Here is a 13,833-nt window from a genome sequence, read left to right on the forward strand (position 1 = left end):
GGAGCCCCCTGCTCCGGGCTCCCAGCCAGAAACACCCCCCCAGCACCCCCACCCATCCCCCCAGCATCTAACCGGAGCCCCCTGCTCCGGGCGCCCCCCCAGACACATACCCCCCCCCCCCCGCATCTAACCGGAGCCCCCTGCTCCGGGCTCCCAGGCAGCACCCCCCCCCCCAGCACCCCCCTCCATCCCCCCAGCATCTAACCGGAGCCCCCTGCTCCGGGCTCCCAGCCGGAGACATTTCCCCCCCCCCCGGCATCTAACCGGAGCCCCCTGCTCCGGGCTCCCAGCCAGAAACACCCCCCCAGCACCCCCATCCATCCCCCCAGCATCTAACCGGCGCCCCCTGCTCCGGGTTCCCAGCCAGAAACACCCCCCCAGCACCCCCACCCATCCCCCCAGCATCTACCCGGAGCCCCCTGCTCCGGGCTCCCAGGCAGAGACATTCCCCCCCCCCAGCATCTAACCGGAGCCCCCTGCTCCGGGCTCCCAGGCAGAGAGACAGACATTCTCCTCCCCCCCGCCCCCCAGGACCCCCAGGCAGAGACCCACACAGCTGGATGCTGGGTGCCAGCCCTAGCCCAGGGCTCCAGCTTCTTCCGTTTATTGTAAAACCCAGGAGGACGCAGGACACTGCAGCTGGGGTGCCCCCCCCAGTCAGTGACAGGAGAGCTGCAGAGAGGGTCTCCTACCCCCCGCCCCCCACAGGTTCCAATCACCCCCCCACCTCCTCATCCCCACGGCTGGGAACCTCAGGCCGACTCCTCCCCTCCCCAGCCCCTGGGGCTGCCGGGAGACTCAGGCCAGCCCCTGCTTTCACCCCTCAGCGCCAGCCCCCTCCCCCTGACAGAGCCCCCCGGCCCCCCGGCCCCCGCCCCACCAGCTGCAGCAGGCGCTGGGTGAGATAGAGGCTGGCAGGGCGGCGCGACAGCAGCTGCAGGAGGGGGTCCGGGCCCAGCGAGACCGACAGCACCTGCAGAGGGGGCGGGGAAGGAGAGAGGGGCCGTCAGGGGTGCAGGGCTGGAGCTGCCAGGGCTCTCACCCCCCCCGGACCCCCATCCCAGCCCCCCCCGGGCAGGCCGCCCCCCGGCTGACCTTGCCGCTGCGGCACACCCCCACGAGGCCGTGGCGGGGCGGGTCGGGCACCGTGGCGAAGACGATGTCCCAGGCCAGCTGGACGCGGTGCAGGGGCTGGGCGGTCTCCACGTCGGCCAGGAAGAGCAGGGCGTGCTTGGTGAGCACCAGGGCCAGGCCCAGCCGGGGGGCGAACTGCGGGGAGGGGAGGAGAGGGGCTGGGGTCACGAGCCCCCCGCTGCTGCCGGGCGCCCCCCCCCACCCCCTGCTCCCGGCTCACCTGCACGGCGCTGGGGAAGTCCCCGGGCGGGGTCACGAGCCCCCCGCTGCTGCCAGGCGCCCCCCCCACCCCCTGCTCCCGGCTCACCTGCACGGCGCTGGGGAAGTCCCCGGGCGGGGTCACGAGCCCCCCGCTGCTGCCAGGCGCCCCCCCACCCCCTGCTCCCGGCTCAGCTGCACGGCGCTGGGGAGGTCCCCGGGCGGGGTCATCGCCCCCCGCTGCTGCCAGGCGCCCCCCCACCCCCTGCTCCCGGCTCACCTGCACGGCGCTGGGGAAGTCCCCGGGCGGGGTCATCGCCCCCCGCTGCTGCCAGGCGCCCCCCCCACCCCCAGCTCCCGCCGCAGCTGCACGGCGCTGGGGAGGTCCCCGGGCGGGGTCACGAGGCGCCGGCTGGTGGCAGGCGCCCCCCCCACCCCCTGCTCACCTGCACGGCGCACGGGACGTCCCCGGGCTGGGGTCACGAGCCCCCCGCTGCTGCCAGGCGCCCCCTCACCCCCTGCTCCCGGCTCACCTGCACGGCGCTGGGGAGGTCACGAGCCCCCCGCTGCTGCCAGGCGCCCCCCCACCCCCTGCTCCCGGCTCACCTGCACGGCGCTAGGGAAGTCCCCGGGCTGGGGTCACGAGCCCCCCGCTGCTGCCAGGCGCCCCGCCCACCCCCTGCTCCCGGCTCACCTGCACGGCGCTGGGGAAGTCCCCGGGCCGGGCCCCCCTGAAGGCCAGGCTGGCGCGGGCACTGAGCAGGGCGGCGTTGCCAGGCTGGTGCGGGCCCAGCTCCACCACGTGGAACTGAGAGAGAGAGAGAGAGAGAGGGGGGGTCAGATGGGTGCAGCCCCCGTCTCCTCCCTGCCTGCCCCCCGCCCTGGCACTGCCCCCTCCCACCTCCACTCCCGCCCACCCCGGCACTACCCACAACCCTCCGGGAGCCCCCTGCCCCGCCCTTCCACTCCCGCCCACCCCGGCACTACCCACAACCCTCCGGGAGCCACCTGCCCCGCCCTTCCACTCCCGCCCACCCCCGCACTACCCACAACCCTCCGGGAGCCACCTGCCCCGCCCTTCCACTCCCGCCCACCCCGGCACTACCCACAACCCTCCGGGAGCCACCTGCCCCGCCCTTCCACTCCCGCCCACCCCCGCACTACTCACAACCCTCCGGGAGCCACCTGCCCCGCCCTTCCACTCCCGCCCACCCCGGCACTACCCACAACCCTCCGGGAGCCACCTGCCCGGCCCTTCCACTCCCGCCCACCCCGGCACTACCCACAACCCTCCGGGAGCCCCCTGCCCGGCCCTTCCACTCCCGCCCACCCCGGCACTACCCACAACCCTCCGGGAGCCACCTGCCCGGCCCTTCCACTCCCGCCCACCCCGGCACTACCCACAACCCTCCGGGAGCCACCTGCCCGGCCCTTCCACTCCCGCCCACCCCGGCACTACCCACAACCCTCCGGGAGCCACCTGCCCCGCCCTTCCACTCCCGCCCACCCCGGCACTACCCACAACCCTCCGGGAGCCCCCTGCCCCGCCCTTCCACTCCCGCCCACCCCGGCACTACCCACAGCCCTCCGGGAGCCACCTGCCCCGCCCTTCCTCTCCCGCCCACCCCGGCACTACCCACAACCCTCCGGGAGCCACCTGCCCCGTCCTTCCACTCCCGCCCACCCCGGCACTACCCACAACCCTCCGGGAGCCACCTGCCCCGTCCTTCCACTCCCGCCCACCCCGGCACTACCCACAACCCTCCGGGAGCCCCCTGCCCCGCCACGCACCTGCCCGTTGCGCTCTGCCCCGTGCCGGACGGCGGCCAGCAGGGCGGAGGAGGGGTGAGGGTTCCTGGAGAAGCTGTGCTGGGGCAGCGCCACCGCCTGGGCTTCGATGACCTGGGAGAGCCGCCCCCCCCGCCAGTGCAGCTGGGTCAGCCCCACCACCTGGCCCTTCTGGGGAGAGACACGGGGTCAGCCGGGCACAGGGGCCGCTGGGATCCTGGGGGCAGCTGGCGGGGGGGCTTACCTGGTCCAGGCCCAGCGTGGACAGCGCCAGCCAGAGCCCGCTGGCGTCCCGCTGGTATCCCACCACCTCCGTGCGCCACAGCCGCTCATGGCGCCAGAACTGACGCCGCGGCTTCGGGCCTGCCGGGGGGGGGTGAGAACTAGAGTTAGGGGCTTAGAGAGCCCTCTGCCCCCCCCCACGGCACCCCTGCCTGTCCCCCCACGCCGACCAGCCCCCTCCCCATGGCACCCCTGCCCATCCCCGCACGCCGACCAGCCCGCCTCCCCACAGCATCCCCTGCCTGACCCCCCCCACGCCGACCAGTCCTGCTCCCCTGCCTGGCCCCCCATTGACCAGCCCACCCTCCTCCCCGGCGGGGTGCCCTGCGGCTGCTCACGGCTGAGGGCCCAGTGGAACACCTCCTCCTCCGTCACCAGCGCCAGCGTGTTGGGCTCCAGCCAGGCCCAGAACTCCAGGGGGTGGGCAAAGGTCCACTGCCAGCGCAGGCAGCGCTGCGCCACGTCGAACACCTGCGCCACACAGCCCGCTGCGGGCAGAGACGGGTCAGCGCCCCGGGGCCCGGCCCCCCGGCCCGCCGCGGGCAGAGACGGGTCAGGGGCCTGTGGCCCGGCCCCACGGGGGCACAGGCGGGTCAGGGGGCCCGGGGCCCGGCCCCACGGGGGCACAGGCGGGTCAGGGGGCCCGGCCCCACGGGGGCACAGGCGGGTCAGGGGGCCCGGCCCCACGGGGGCACAGGCGGGTCAGGGGGCCCGGGGGCCCGGCCCCACGGCCCGCCGCGGGCACAGGCAGGTCACCTGATCCATGGAGGAGGTGAGGCGAGGCCCCCATTGGGGTGCAGTGAGGCCATGGGGCTGAGGGTCAGGCCAGGGCCTCCATGGGGAGTCGATGCCATTACCAGTCAGCCCGGGACACCCCCACCCTGTTCCCTGGCCTGGGGCTCTGGCCCGTGCTGCCCCCCCCCGTACCTCGTAGGGCCAGCAGGGGCTGGCTGGGGTGGGCCAGCGCGCCCTGGGCCTGGTGCAGGGGCCAGCTGGGGGTGGCTGCGCCGTGGGGCTCCCGCAGGTCGAGCAGGGTGACCCGGGCCCCGGCGGGGGGGCCGTGCCGCACGCAGAGCCGCCAGGGCGCGGAGAGGGTGACGCGAGGGTAGGTGATCTGCTCCGGGGGGATGCCGTGGTGCTGCAGCTGGGGGGAGAGAGGGGTTACAGGGGCACCCCCCACCGTCCAGAGCCTTGCTGCCCCCGCCCCAGCTGTGCGAGCCCGGGGGTCCCCCACCTTCCCCAACACAGCCCTCCTCCCCTCCCCCTTACCTGGGTCAGCACCTCCCCCCCCACCGTGACACCCCCAGAGCCCCTCCCCCTTACCTGGGTCAGCACCTCCCCCCCACCATCCAGAGCCTTGCTGCCCCCGCCCCAGCTGTGCAACCCCAGGGGTCCCCCACCTTCCCTAACACAGCCCTCCTCCCCTCCCCCTTACCTGGGTCAGCACCTCCCCCCCCCCACCGTGACACCCCCAGAGCCCCTCCCCCTTACCTGGGTCAGCACCTCCCCCCTCACTGTGACACCCCAGAGCCCCCTCCCCCTTTCCTGGGTCAGCCCCTCCCCCCCCACCATCCAGAGCCCCTCCCCCTTACCTGGGTCAGCACCTCCACCCGCACGGGGGACTCGCCCATGGCTGGGGGGGCAGGGAGCTCACCCCTGGGGGGCCCCAGGCACCCAGCCCAGCCGTGCAAGACCCACTGCCCCCCAAGGCGCTGCCCCAGGGAAACCCCCTCCCCCTGCTCACTAGCTCCCTGCTGGGCTCCACAGGGGTCTGATATAGCCCCTCCCCCGGCACTGCCCAGCCACACCCTGCTGCAATCAGCGCTAACGAAGGGGTGGAGCCCACTCTGACAACATCACAGAGAGCAGCTTGGGACCCAGGAGTCCTGGCTCTAACCCACCAGCCCCTGCTCCCCACCCACAGCCGGGGAGAGAACCCAGGAGTCCTAGCTCCCAGCCCCCCCCCCCGCTCTAACCCACCAGCCCCACTCCCCTCCCCGAGCCAGGAGAGAACCCAGGAGTCCTGGCTCCCAGCCCCCCCGCTCTAACCCACCAGCCCCCACTCCCCTCCCAGAGCCAGGGAGAACCCAGGAGTCCTGGCTCCCAGCCCCCCCGCTCTAACCACCAGCCCCACTCCCCTCTCAGAGGTGGTGAGAGAACCCAGGAGTCCTGGCTCCCAGCCCCCCCGCTCTAACCTACCGGCCCCACTCCCCTCCCAGCGCCGGGAGAGAACCCAGGAGTCCTGGGTCACAGACTATGACTCCCCTTCCCCTGCACTGGGGTTCCCAGCCCTTCTCTCCAGGACTCTCAGTGGGGCACACACAGTGTATGGGGCCAGCCTCCGCGGCCTGCGCCAGGGAACAGGGCCAGCAGGTGTGAGAGCTCCAGGGATCGGGGCCTGAATGGGAGCCGGCAGCCCGGCCGGGGCCCAGCTGTGAACTGACCCCTCAGCCCAAGGGCCTTAACTCCACTGCAGGGCACTGGATCCCACCGCTCACACCAGCAGGGCTGGAGCGAGACTGGGGGGCTGGGTGTGGCGCAGAGCCGCGGGGAGCGAGATCGGGGGCCGGGCACGGGGCGGAGCCGGGGGGGAGCGAGATCGGGGGCCGGGCGCGGGGCGGAGCCGGGGGGGAGCGAGATGGGGGGCCGGGCGTGGGGCGGAGCCGGGGGGAGCGAGATCGGGGCCCCTGTTGTGTGGGGCGCAGGGCGGCCCAGATGGAGGGGCAAGTGGGGCAGTTGGCCCCGGGCCCCCCGGGGGCCCCCACAAGAATACAGGATTCTATAGTATTGCAATTTTTTTTATGGAAGGGGCCCCCGAAATTGCTTTGCCCCAAGCCCCCTGAATCCTCTGGGCGGCCCTGGTGGGGCGCAGGGTCTCAGCCCCTCCCGCGAGAGCAGGATGTGTCTGTTCCCCCGAGCGCGGGGTGTGGCGCCAGGGAGCAGGAACTGAATGGAAGGGGAGTGAGTGCTAGAGAGCTGGGCACGGGCCCAGGGCTGGCAGGGGGCTGCGGGTCGGGAGTGAGGGGCACCGGCAGAGCGGGGGGGGGCAGGGGCTGGGGGTGGGCAGTGGGGGGCACCTCAAGACCGGGGGGGGGCAGGGGCTGCGGGTCGGGAGTGAGGGGCACCGGCAGAGCGGGGGGGGCAGGGGCTGCGGGTCGGGAGTGAGGGGCACCGGCAGGGCTGAGCTGGCAGGGGCTGCGGGTCGGGAGTGAGGGGCACCGGCAGGGCTGGGCTGGCAGGGGGCTGCGGGTCAGGAGTGAGGGGCACTGGCAGAGCTGGCAGGGGGCTGTGGTTCGGGAGTGAGGGGCACTGGCAGAGCTGGGGGGGCAGGGCTGGGCTGGCAGGGGGCTGCGGGTACGTCCATCTCCCTGCAGTGCCACAGACGTACGGACCCCCCCACGTCCCCGATCTCAGCCTTCCAGCCCCCTCAGCCCCAGGACACCCAGGTGCTGGAGCAATCCCAGGGTGCCGGGGGGATTATCCGGCTCGGCTGCTCGTTTCATTTAACGATATTTCCGGATTAAAAACTCTCAGGATTGGAGCTGAAGCCGCAATTTAATCTGAGCCCCTAATGACAGACAGCTGTGCCTGGGGAGGACTGGGGGACGGGCTGCCAGAACCCCCATGTTGGTGCCCCTCACTCCCGAGCCGCAGCCCCTGCCAGCCCTGGGCCCCCCCCAGCTCTGCCGGTGCCCCTCACTTCCGACCCACAGCCCTTCCCAGCCCAGCCCAGCCCCCCCCCCCAGCCCCCCATGCTAAGCCGGTTATTCCCATCCATATGTTGTCCCCGCGGGCTGTGATTATCGTCTCTAAGCCCCGTGCTCTGCATTCGGCTCTGCCTCCCAAGGCCCCGCTGCCGGGTTGTAACCATGATCCCCTGGGCAAGAAAGCCTCCCTCGGACGTCTGGGTTCAGCACACGGCTTTTATTGCACACAAGGGCTGCGTGTCTGCAGCGGAGGGGCCTGGGGAGGAGAGCTGGGGGGACAGCGGGATCCAGAGAGCCATGGGGAAGGGAAGGGCTGTGGGGAGTGGAGGGGGAGGTGTGTGAGCGCTGGGGGGCTGGAGGTCTGGGGGACAGGGTGTGGGGGAGGCTGTGGGAGGGGTCTGGGGGCGAGGAGGCCGGGGAAGGCTCTGGGGGCTCTGGGGGTAGCAGGCAGGGAGGTGAGGGGAGCTGGAGGTCTGGGGGACAGGGTGTGGGGGAGGCCGGGGAAGGCTCTGGGGGCTCTGGGGGTAGCAGGCAGGGAGGTGGTGGGGGCTGGAGGTCTGGGGGACAGGCTGTGGGGGAGGCCGGGGAAGGCTCTGGGGGCTCTGGGGGTAGCAGGCAGGGAGGTGAGGGGAGCTGGAGGCTGCGATTTGGGGGTTAATCTTGGTGGTGTCTTGACAGCGTCGGGCTCAACCCCCTGTCCAAGGTCAGTCTTTGATCTCGGGGGGGCTCAGCCCCCCTCAGCGTGACATCATCTTCACAAACTCTGCAGGGCAAAGGCCCCCATTAGTACCGATGCCTGGGGGGGTGAATCCCAGCCCCATGGAGCCGCCCCACCAGGGGATCCCTTGGCCACTCACGCCAAGCCTGCCTTACCCACAATCCTCTCTGAGAGCTGGCAGGCCATGGCCCTGCCACACCAGCCCACAACCCCTTGCCAGGGCCAGGGGGCCTGACCCGTGTGGGCTCTGGCCGAGCGGCGCGTTACCCACAATCCCTTGCCAGGGCCATGGGGCCTGACCTGTGTGGGCTCTGGCCGAGCGGCGCGTTACCCACAATCCCCCAGGGCCAGGGGGCCCGACCCGTGTGGGCGCTGGCCGAGCGGCGCGTTACCCACAATCCCCCAGGGCCAGGGGGCCCGACCCGTGTGGGCGCTGGCCGAGCGGCGCGTTACCCACAATCCCCCAGGGCCAGGGGGCCCGACCCGTGTGGGTGCTGGCCGAGCGGCGCGTTACCCACAATCCCTTGCCAGGGCCAGGGGGCCTGACCCGTGTGGGCGCTGGCTGAGCGGCGCGTTACCCACAATCCCCCAGGGCCAGGGGGCCCAACCCGTGTGGGCGCTGGCCGAGCGGCGCGTTACCCACAATCCCCCAGGGCCAGGGGGCCTGACCCGTGCGGGCGCTGGCCGAGTGGCGCGTTACCCACAATCCCTTGCCAGGGCCATGGGGCCCGACCCGTGTGGGCGCTGGCCGAGTGGCGCGTTACCCACAATCCCTTGCCAGGGCCATGGGGCCCGACCCGTGTGGGCGCTGGCCGAGTGGCGCGTTACCCACAATCCCTTGCCAGGGCCATGGGGCCTGACCTGTGTGGGCGCTGGCCGAGCGGCGCGTTACCCACAATCCCCCAGGGCCAGGGGGCCCGACCCGTGTGGGTGCTGGCCGAGCGGCGCGTTACCCACAATCCCCCAGGGCCAGGGGGCCCGACCCGTGTGGGCGCTGGCTGAGCGGCGCGTTACCCACAATCCCCCAGGGCCAGGGGGCCCAACCCGTGTGGGCGCTGGCCGAGTGGCGCGTTACCCACAATCCCTTGCCAGGGCCATGGGGCCTGACCTGTGTGGGCGCTGGCCGAGCGGCGCGTTACCCACAATCCCCCAGGGCCAGGGGGCCCGACCCGTGTGGGTGCTGGCCGAGCGGCGCGTTACCCACAATCCCCCAGGGCCAGGGGGCCCGACCCGTGTGGGTGCTGGCCGAGCGGCGCGTTACCCACAATCCCCCAGGGCCAGGGGGCCCGACCCGTGTGGGCGCTGGCTGAGCGGCGCGTTACCCACAATCCCCCAGGGCCAGGGGGCCCAACCCGTGTGGGCGCTGGCCGAGCGGCGCGTTACCCACAATCCCCCAGGGCCAGGGGGCCCGACCCGTGTGGGCGCTGGCCGAGCGGCGCGTTACCCACAATCCCCCAGGGCCAGGGGGCCTGACCCGTGCGGGCGCTGGCCGAGTGGCGCGTTACCCACAATCCCTTGCCAGGGCCATGGGGCCCGACCCGTGTGGGCGCTGGCCGAGCGGCGCGTTACCCACAATACCCCAGGGCCAGGGGGCCCGACCCGTGTGGGCGCTGGCCGAGCGGCGCGTTACCCACAATCCCCCAGGGCCAGGGGGCCCGACCCGTGTGGGCGCTGGCCGAGCGGCGCGTTACCCACAATCCCCCAGGGCCAGGGGGCCTGACCCGTGTGGGCGCTGGCCGAGCGGCGCGTTACCCACAATCCCCCAGGGCCAGGGGGCATGACTCGTGTGGGCGCTGGCCGAGTGGCGCGTTACCCACAATCCCTTGCCAGGGCCAGGGGGCCCGACTCGTGTGGGCGCTGGCCGAGCGGCGCGTTACCCACAATCCCCCAGGGCCAGGGGGCCTGACCCGTGTGGGCGCTGGCCGAGTGGCGCGTTACCCACAATCCCTTGCCAGGGCCATGGGGCCCGACCCGTGTGGGCGCTGGCCGAGCGGCGCGTTACCCACAATACCCCAGGGCCAGGGGGCCTGACCCGTGCGGGCTGTGGCCGAGCGGCGCGTTACCCACAATCCCCCAGGGCGCCCCACGCACCCTCGAAGTCGACGGTCCCGTCCCCGTTGATGTCGGCCTCCTTGACCACGTCGCTGATCTCGCGGGGGGTGAGTCGCTCGCCCATGAGGCGCTGCATGGCCAGCTGCAGCTCCTCCAGCGTGATCTCCCCGTCCCCGTTGGTGTCAAACTGCGGGGGGAGGGGGGCGGGGGGGCGTCAGGACTCCTGGGTTCGCTCCCAGCCCTGGGAGGGGGGTTAGAGCCAGGGGCTGGGAGCCTGGACGCCTGGGTTCTCGCCTGGTTCTGGGAGGGGGGTTAGAGCCAGGGGCTGGGAGCCTGGACGCCTGGGTTCTCTCCCTGGCGAGGGGAGGGGACTGGGTGCTGGTGGGTGAGAGCAGGGGGTGCTGGGAGCCAGGACTCCTGGGTTCTCTCCCTGGTGAGGGGAGGAGAGTGGGGGCTGGTGGGTGAGAGCAGGGGGTGCTGGAAGCCAGGACTCCTGGGTTCTCTCTCCCTCACCTCCTTGAAGGCGTCCCTCATCTCCTGCAGCCCGATCATCCCGGCCGTCTCGGCCAGCAGCTTGGGTGTCATCAGCTCCACGAAGTCTTCAAAATCCACCCGGCCCCCCACTGCAACAGGGGGTGGGTGTCAGCCGGGGGGTCCCTGCCAGGAGCCCCGCCCCCTCCCGGGCACCCCCACTGCCAGGGGCCCTGACTCCTCCCAGGCACCCCCCTGCTAGGAGCCCCACCCCCTCCCAGGCACCCCCCTTGCTAGGAGCCCCGCCCACTCCCGGGCACACCCCTGCCAGGAGCCCCACCCACTCCCGGGCACCCTCACTGCCAGGGGCCCTGACCCCTTCCGGGCACTGCCCTGCTGGGAGCCCCACCCACTCCCGGGCACCCCCCTGCCAGGGGCCCTGACCCCTCCCGGGCACCCCCCTGCTGGGAGCCCCGCCCCCTCCCGGGCACCCCCTTGGCAGCCCCGCCCCCCGCCGCCCCCCGGCTCACGGTTCATGTGGATCTGCTGCGAGAGCTCGAGCAGCTCCATCTCGGTCGGCATGTAGCCCATGGTGCGCATCAGCTGGCCCAGCTCCTTGCAGCCGATCAGCCCGTCCCCGTCCCTGTCGAACTCCGCGAAGGCCTCGCGCAGCTCTGCCGGGGGGGCCGGCCGGGCTGAGCCCCCTGTGCTGGGCCGAGCCCCGCCCCGCTGGGCTGAGCCCCCCTCCCCCGCTGGGCTGAGCCCCCCCGACCCGGCTGAGCCCCCCCCCGCTGGGCCGAGCCCCCCCCGACCCAGCTGCGCCCCCCCCGCTGGGCTGAGCCCCCCGTGCTGAGCCGAGCCCCCCCCCCCGACCGGCTGAGCCCCCCCCCGCTGGGCCGAGCCCTTACCACAGCCCAGGACCCGGGAGCGCTGGGACCCCTCCCCGAGCCGGGGGCAGAACCCAGGAGTCCTGGGGTGCCAGCAACACCCATGTTCCCCCACAGCCCTCCTGGGGGTGGGGCTAGTACTGGGGGCTCCTGCGCACCAACCTGCGAGGCCCCTCTCCCCTTTGGGCTGCAGCGAGAACCCAGGCGTCCGGGCTTCCAGCCCCACCCCCCCTTCCCTGCTTCAATCCCCAGATCCCACTCCCCTCCCACGGGCTTCTCACCTTCGATTTCATCCGCTCCCAGCTCCCGGTGCTGAAATAAAGAGACACTCTCATGGACCCAGTGCGGTCCTGCAGGGGAGAGAACCCAGGTGTCCGGCCCCTCAGCCCCCTGCCCTGCTCTAACCCACCAGCCCCCATCCCCTCCCAGAACTGGGGAGAGAACCCAGGAGTCCTGGCTCCCAGCCCCCCCTGTTCTAACCCACCAGGCCCCACTCCCCTCCCAGAGCCGGGGAGAGAACCCAGGGGTCCTGGATCCCAGCCCCTCCTCGCTCTAACCACCAGCCCCCCTCCCGTACCACAGCCGGGGAGAGAACCCAGGCATCCTGGCGCCCAGCCCCCCCTGCTCTAACCACCAGCCCCCCTCCCCTCCCAGAGCCGGGGAGAGAACCCAGGCGTCCTGGCGCCCAGCCCCCGCTCCCCTGGCAGAACTGGGCGTCTCACCCCATGCTTCTCGGCGATGCCCTTGCGCAGGAAGATGCAGGCGGGCCCCAGGGCGTTCTGCATGGTGCCAGCTGCTGCCCCGGAGCCAGAGCTGTGGCTGGAGGAGGAGGCGGCTGTGCCAGGCTGGGTGGGGGGTTTATAGTCGCTCCCACGCCAGGGGATTATCCTCACCCCCGTGACCTATCGCCATCCCAAACAGGGCAGCTGCTGCATAAATCCGCCCGGCCAACATCTGCTGGCTGGCACAGGGGCTGGGAGCCCGGACGCCTGGGTTCGCTCCTGGCTCGGGGAGGGGAGTGGCGGCTGGTGAGTTAGAGCAGGGGGGGCTGGGAGCCAGGACTCCTGGGTTCTCTCCCCGGCTCTGGGAGGGGAGTGGGGGCTGGTGGGTTAGAGCAGGGGGGGCTGGGAGCCCGGACTCCTGGGTTCTCTCCCTGGCACTGGGAGGGGAGTGGGGGCTGGTGGTTAGAGCAGGGGGGGCTGGGAGCCCGGACTCCTGGGTTCTCTCCCTGGCTCTGGGAGGGGAGTGGGGGCTGGTGGTTAGAGCAGCGGGGGGCTGGGAGCCCGGATGCCTGGGTTCAGATGCAGAGGGCTCAGTGCCAAGTCTCTGATTAGGGTCCTGGGTTCACATCCCACTGGTGACCCCCAGGGGGTGCTCCCTGCAACTCAGCCCCTCCGCAGAGGTGGGGCAGGGGGTTTCTTGGGGTGTCCCTGTGACGAAGTGGGACTGGTCGCACTGGGGGCTGGGTACAGAAACTAAGTTCCAGCAGCCAAATGCCTGACACTCTGTCTCCTAGCAACTGATGGCCGGGCCCCTCCCTGCAAAGGTGCCTCTAAAGGTGCTGGAGACAAAGGGGTCAGGTGACCTCCTGTCCCGGGAAAGAGGCAGAGCAGGGAGGAGGGGCCAGAGGGGGGCTGGGGAGATTGGAGTTGGCTGGAGAACAGAGGGGAGGCAGGGAGACTGGGCTCTGATCCCCGAGGGGGGCTGGGAGGCCCCCAAGATGGACCTAACCGGGGAGATCCTGTTGTCTGTGCCTGCAAGACCCTGTCCTGGACTGTGTTCCTGTTGTCTAAATAAACCTTCTGCTTTACTGGCTGGCTGAGAGTCCTGGTGAATCGCAGGGCGCCCGGGGGTGCAGGGCCGGACTCCCCCACACTCCGTGACAACTGGTGGCAGCGGTGGGATGACTGCACCCCATGGACGGTGCTTCCTGCAGTAAGTGACTGGGGGGCAGTAAAACGAAGGGGCGATTAACCCCTGCGGCAGTGTGGCCAGAGAGAAGGACTTTGCAGTAACAGGGTCCCCCGGGGGATCACAGCGAACGGTCCCCGGGGCGGAGGAGTCTGCAGCTCGACCCTGGCAGAGAGGTGGTGACCTCAAGGACTGGCACCCTAGGGGTCCCCCTGGAACCCGTGGGGAGCGGCGAGCACCCCGGCCTGCGAGCGGCCAGCAGGAAGATGTATTCCCAGAAGCGCAAGTGTGAGCTGGTGGAGCTGTGCAAGCAGAGGGGGCTGCACTGTGGGAAGCTCACCAAGGCCCAGCTGATTGCCCGGCTGGACGAGAGAGACCGCGTCAATGAACCGGTCCCTGTCTCTGCGGGAAGCAGCCGGGCAGATGCAGCGCAGGCACCAGTGTCTGCCCCCGCTGGGAGTGGTCAGCCGGCCGCTGAGGGCTCCTCGAGACCCCCCACCCCTAGGCCTAGGGGGAGGGGGAGGAGGAGCCCAGCTACGGGGGGCACCGTGACCCCCCCGGCCAGCAGGGGATCCGCCCGGCGACGCTCGGCCTCCGTGGAGCGCAGGCGGCTGGACTTGGAGAGAGAGATCAAACTGATGGAGATGGAGGAGCGGCAGAAGCAGCGTGAATTCGAGGAGAGGGA

General features: G+C 71.9%; 2 protein-coding genes across 2 annotated transcripts; both read right to left on the bottom strand.

Moving 5' to 3' along the window:
- Positions 1 to 603: 603 nt before the first annotated feature.
- Positions 604 to 5,133, bottom strand: LOC123369173 (clathrin heavy chain 2-like). The gene is made up of 9 exons (XM_045014533.1): positions 4,995 to 5,133; positions 4,330 to 4,546; positions 3,741 to 3,890; positions 3,365 to 3,483; positions 3,124 to 3,291; positions 2,027 to 2,140; positions 1,096 to 1,269; positions 881 to 973; positions 604 to 639 (listed from the first exon to the last, which is right to left on the bottom strand). The coding sequence occupies exons 1-9, from the start codon at positions 5,031 to 5,033 to the stop codon at positions 604 to 606; spliced, it is 1,110 nt and encodes a 369-aa protein (XP_044870468.1). The 5' UTR covers positions 5,034 to 5,133.
- A 2,524-nt stretch (positions 5,134 to 7,657) lies between these two features.
- LOC123368540 (calcium-binding protein 5-like) lies at positions 7,658 to 12,233 on the bottom strand. Its single transcript, XM_045013403.1, has 6 exons — positions 11,960 to 12,233; positions 11,519 to 11,549; positions 10,881 to 11,024; positions 10,393 to 10,502; positions 9,919 to 10,066; positions 7,658 to 7,872 (listed from the first exon to the last, which is right to left on the bottom strand). Exons 1-6 carry the CDS (start codon positions 12,020 to 12,022, stop codon positions 7,847 to 7,849), a joined length of 522 nt encoding a protein of 173 aa, XP_044869338.1. The 5' UTR covers positions 12,023 to 12,233; the 3' UTR covers positions 7,658 to 7,846.
- Positions 12,234 to 13,833: the final 1,600 nt, after the last annotated feature.

Source organism: Mauremys mutica, chromosome 4, assembly GCF_020497125.1.
Source record: "Mauremys mutica isolate MM-2020 ecotype Southern chromosome 4, ASM2049712v1, whole genome shotgun sequence".
Lineage (NCBI taxonomy): Eukaryota > Metazoa > Chordata > Testudines > Geoemydidae > Mauremys > Mauremys mutica.